Source organism: Benincasa hispida, chromosome 2 (genome assembly GCF_027475165.1).
Source record: "Benincasa hispida cultivar pf3 chromosome 2, pf3_genome.v1.1, whole genome shotgun sequence".
NCBI classification, from domain to species: domain Eukaryota; kingdom Viridiplantae; phylum Streptophyta; class Magnoliopsida; order Cucurbitales; family Cucurbitaceae; genus Benincasa; species Benincasa hispida.
In genome coordinates, this window is record NC_143479.1 from 43,590,736 (window position 1) to 43,596,000 (window position 5,265).

The 5,265-nt window shown below is 31.9% G+C and overlaps 1 protein-coding gene across 2 annotated transcripts; it reads left to right on the forward strand.

Moving 5' to 3' along the window:
• The first annotated feature begins 1,102 nt into the window (after positions 1-1,102).
• Positions 1,103-4,740, forward strand: LOC120071503 (E3 ubiquitin-protein ligase PUB23-like). Of its 2 annotated transcripts, XM_039023822.2 has the most exons (4): positions 1,103-1,630; positions 2,723-3,476; positions 4,033-4,098; positions 4,431-4,740. In XM_039023822.2, the coding sequence occupies exons 1-3, from the start codon at positions 1,226-1,228 to the stop codon at positions 4,056-4,058; spliced, it is 1,185 nt and encodes a 394-aa protein (XP_038879750.1). In that variant the 5' UTR covers positions 1,103-1,225; the 3' UTR covers positions 4,059-4,098; positions 4,431-4,740. The 2 variants fall into 2 exon arrangements, with proteins under 2 accessions (XP_038879750.1, XP_038879749.1); XM_039023821.2 differs by lacking the exons at positions 4,033-4,098; positions 4,431-4,740 and having other exon boundaries at positions 2,723-3,638.
• Positions 4,741-5,265: the final 525 nt, after the last annotated feature.

Consider the following 5,265-nt stretch of genomic DNA (forward strand, 5'->3'; position numbering starts at 1 on the left):
AAAGTCTCCCAATAAATTTGACCTATTTTTTTTTTTAATAACTTCTCTACCTTGTTTCTTTAGCTTTAGCTTTTGTACGAGAAATTATTTGAGAGAGTTTTTTTAAGATTCAAACTTCTGACATCTTTGAAATTGATAGTATAAGATTATTTCCATTGAGATATGCTCGTGTTGATAATTATTTTAGAGATGAAACGATGCAATTTACGATAAAATTGTTTTAAAAAATGTAATTTAAACTTTAGTGGAATGATATTGTTATTAGGAGAGAGAAATATTTTGGATCTACATCCCATTGTTAATAGGGATTGTGGTTAGTTGCTTCATTCAATTTATTTCTTTTTCCCTTTTCAACACAATCTTGGAAAGTTCAACAAATTTTGAGGGGCAAATTAATAGGAAGATGAAAAAAACTTTGAAATGTCACACGTTTGTGAGTGTTTAAAAATTATTAGTTTAAATACTATTTTGGTCCATATAATCTTTATCTTTTAAAATGTCTATTTTGGTCTATATATTTTTATATATAGTTCACTTTGGTCCTTATATCCTTTCAAAATATTCATTTGTCTCTTATACTTTTAACTTTTATTTATCTTGATTTGAGTACTTTTGGTTCTTATATTTTTAAAATGTGCGATCATTTTGGTCCATTCTTCATTTTTATTTTTATTTTATGTTGAAGGGACCAAAATGATTACTTTTCAAAAATTCAATGACCAAATTAAATAAAAATAGAAAGTATACATATCAAAATGAACATATTTGTAGTACATGAACCAAAATTGAAACACTCGAGTTTATGAGGAGTACATGATGAATAAACCAATATCACATCCGAATGAGAAGAATCCTAACGATATAAATATATAGTTAAAAAGGATTTAAAGAAATTGATAGCTACTACCTATACCAACAAGATGTACTTTTATTTTTTTTTCAGTGGTTCAATCATAGGAATTCTAACGTTAAACAAGAAGTCTAGAAGATTACAAAATTGAACCAAATCCAAATATAGTTAAATTATATTTTAAATAAATTTGTGTCATAAAAGTTTTTAGCCGCTGATAGATTTTCTCATCTCTGTCCTCCTTCCCTCACCCCATATAAAAACCACAAAGTCTCCGAAAGAAAGAAACCATAATTACACATTACTCTCATTTATCCCCATGGCCGTAACTTCATGTTCTCAAAACATCAACCTTCTTTGAGGTAGTACATAACCATGGCGGAAATCGAGGTTCCATCTGACTTTCTTTGCCCCATTTCTCTACAGATCATGAGAGATCCGGTGACGATCTCGACGGGGATCACATACGACAGGGAGAGCATCGAGAAATGGCTCTCGTCTTGCAAAAACCTGAGCTGCCCAGTGACAAAGCAGGCGCTGGGCGGTATCGATTTGACGCCGAACCATACGCTGCGACGGGTGATTCAGGGGTGGTGCAGTCTCAATAACAGGCATGGGGTGGAGCAGATCCCAACCCCTAACAGTGAGGATGATAGAGGAGATGTTGTTAAGTTGATCCTTAAGGAGGCAGTAAAAGGTCCAAGAAGCTCAAGGCTTGAGTGCTTGAAGAGATTGAAAGATATTGTGGCTGAAAGTGAGAGGAACAAAATCTACTTCCAGGCAAGCATTTAATTATCAATACTTACAACAACTCTCTTCTTCTTCTTTATCTATTTTTCTTTTTTTTTTTTGGATATTTTTAGGAGAAGTGCTAATTTAGTGCTTCTTCTCAAAGTTATTTGACTTTCTTTTCATCCATTTTTTAAGATCTTCATCATCATTTTTTTTTTTTTAGCCTGTTATATAATGTGTTATAATGAAATCCCTTTTCTCAGTCTTTAAAAAGTTATATTCTAAACCCTTTTTTTTAATGATTATTTTTAGATTAGGTTATTAGACACCATGAGAGTTTTCATCAACTCTCTCTTTGTTTTCTTTTTAATTTAATTTTTTCATTTCAATTTTAAATTTTGTGAAAATTGTCCATTAATGTGTTAAATTAATGTCAATATCCATGAATATGAAACTAATTTTAAAAAAAAAAAATTTAAAAAATTTTAGATGGATAAATAAATGTTTTGTACAAACAACTTAAAGTGCCTATTATTTATACTATATTCACATGTACGATAATTTGTTGCTTATTTCATATTTTTCATAACTTTTTTTAAAAATAATAATATTGATTCATCCTTATGTCAATATCGAATCTTGGATATCTGAAAATATGGATGAAAATATTGACATACTGAGAAAAATATTAATGGCTATATTTTGTAAACACAATTTGGTTCCTAAGTGTATTTATCCATCTACATAGAATAAAATGCTATTAAATCTTACTAAGATTATACGTGGTCCCTATGGTTTGATTAGGAGAAAGAATTAAGTCTTTATAAACGAGTTAAAATTTAGTTCCTATGGCTTGATAATACCTCAATAATAGTAATTTAGTTCCTATTGTTTGATAATACCTCAATAATAGTCTCTATGATTTAAAGATTCTCATAAATAGTCCATTGTATAAAACTATTTTAGAAGACTTTATCAAATTATAAGGTCTAAATTCTAATTATAAAAGAAACTAAATTCTAACTTTTTCTAAATTATAGGGATTAAATTGTAATTTAATCGAATAATTTTTACTCGACAATTATATTTTATTGTCTAAGAAAATGCCTTTTCTTTTGTTCTTCAATGTAATATGTATAGAACGTTGAATCCATGGAGTGCTTAGCTTCGATATTGAAGGAGGATGAAGACGAAGCCGCCATTGTAGAAGAAACCATAGAAATCATTTCAAACATTAATTCATCCACCGCTCTCCTCAAACACATCCTAACCCAAAACCCTCGACTCATTGACACCCTAATCTCCATTATCACCATAACCAAAACCTCGAAATCTCGAGCCGCCACCATAGCCTTCCTCAGCTCCCTCTACACCATTTCCGACCAAACCCACAAAACCTTCACAAAGGAAATAATCTTCGTCCAACTCACAAGAGCCTTAAAGGATCAAATCGCCACAAAACCCACCCTCAAAATCCTCCTCCACTTAGCCCCATTTGGCCGGAACCGCATCAAGGCCGTAAAAAACGGTGCCGTTTTCCATGTTGTAGAGTTGCTTCTGCACTCCTCTAATGGAAGAGAGTGCGAGCTGGCAATGGCAGTCCTGGACCGACTTTGTGAATGCGCTGAAGGTCGTGCAGAGCTGCTTCGGCATGGGGGTGGGATGGCCGTGGTGGGTAGGAAGATTCTTAGGGTGTCGAATTTGGGCAACGAGAAGGCAGTGAGGATTGTGTACAATGTTTGCAAGAACAATGTTGGGAATTTGGGAGTTGTTGAAGAGATGGTGGAGGTTGGGGTTGTAGGGAAGCTTTGTTTGATGCTTCAAGTTGGTGGGAATTTGAAGACTAAAGAAAGAATTAAGGAGATTCTTCATTTACTTCAATGTGTTTTCAAGGGTACTAAGTGTGTTCTTGTTATTCCTTCTGGTTTTGATCGGTTTTAGTTCTTATACTTTTTGTTGATCGATTGGATTTGTTGATTGTATGTATATTTTGAATCTTCCTTTGTATATGAATGAAAAAAATTATTCAATAAAACCGCTATAGTACTACTGTTCATGGTTGTCTCATGATAAGTGGATTAGAAAATATTGTCCATGCTTTTGATTAAGTGAAGGATAATATACACTACAAGAAATAATGGATACTATAACTAACTAATGGATGTTGTAATAGAGTATAAATGTATAGCTTAAATTTGTTGCTATAAAAACATTTTATAGTAATTTTTTTATTAAAGTTATAATATGAGTTAAAATAATGTACTATCTTTAACTTACAATAGTACTTTTTAACGCTATAATATAGTATTTAAAGCTAATCTCATGCTATCACAATGTTATTTATTTTTCTTTAATTACTATAATTATTGTAATAAACTTTTGATAGCTTTTCTTTTTTGTTATGTAACTTTTGAATAACTTTATATGTTGGGTTATACTATCTTCTATAGGCCCAATTATTCAAGATCAATCCTGAGTTGATGAAGAAATGGTTGAAGAAAGCTCTGTTTTTTCGGGTAAAGCTATCTCTGTTTTTCTCTCTTATTCGGTAGGTACTGTTAAATTCTCGATATGTAAATACTTGTTACTTGATGAGTTTCTGCCCGTTACTCGATGGATTTTTCCTTCTATCCTCGATGAGTTTTTGTTCTTTCCTCGATGGAACTCGACGAGTGTTAATCTTTACTCGATTATATTCAATGAGAATTAATCTTTACTCAAAGCAACTCGAAAAAGGAAAATTCTTGACTCGATGCAATTTGATAAGAGAAATTCGTGACTCGATGAAACTCAATACTCTGAAAACGTTGTGATTTGATTACAAGATTGTGTTTTCATTGATTTGCAGAGAAATCGAAGAAGATTGAAAAGAAAAAGATAAAGAGAAGAAGAAGGAACACGTAGAGTTACATGGTTCGGTTAATAAGCCTACGTCAACAGGAAGATTCTCTTTCTTTCTCACTTGAAGATTGCTTACAGCAGTTGTTGTTTACAGAAAAATAGAAAGTACGATGATTTTTTCTCTCTGTTTTTTTTTTTTTTTTTTGTTATGATAAGTGGTATTCATAACACATACCATCTGACGTTACAAGATAAAGTTTGTTATGTAAACTAAACTAGTTGAAGAGGTATTTGAGTAACAGTTTTTACAAATTCTCCACCTTGACTCTAATACCTGCAATCCTCTGATCTTCCTAATTTTAACCATTCTATTTACCCTGTGTTTGGAAGTTCGAAACCAACTTGTTCTAGACACTTGATCAATTTAAGTTTTGATACTGGTTTTATCAACATGTCTACTGCATTCTCTGATTTGTGAACATTTAAGATTTCTATTTCTCCTGTCTCAACTTTGTCTCTGATGAAATGATACTTTATATCAATATGTTTTATTCTAGTGTGGTATTGTGGATTTCAGGATAAATGTATAGCACTTTGATTGTCACAGTAAAGTCTTACTACTGTTTGACTTAATCTAAAGTCTTTAAAAAATCTCTTAAGCCACAATGCCTCTTTAATTGCTTCACTTAATTTCATATACTCAGCTTCTGTTGTAGATAAAACCATAATAGGTTGTAATATGGCTTTCTAGCTGATTAGATTAGGACCATAAAGGAATAGATAGCCTATTAGCCAAGGACCTCCTTTGTCTAGATGACCAGCATAGTCAACATCCATATATC

Excerpts from the sequence above, each read along its gene's own strand:
- LOC120071503 (XM_039023821.2), top strand. The coding sequence starts at position 1,226 with ATGGCGGAAATCGAGGTTCCATCTGACTTTCTTTGCCCCATTTCTCTA. Across the intron at positions 1,631-2,722 it reads GGAACAAAATCTACTTCCAG|AACGTTGAATCCATGGAGTG; the intron begins GCAAGCATTTAA and ends TAATATGTATAG.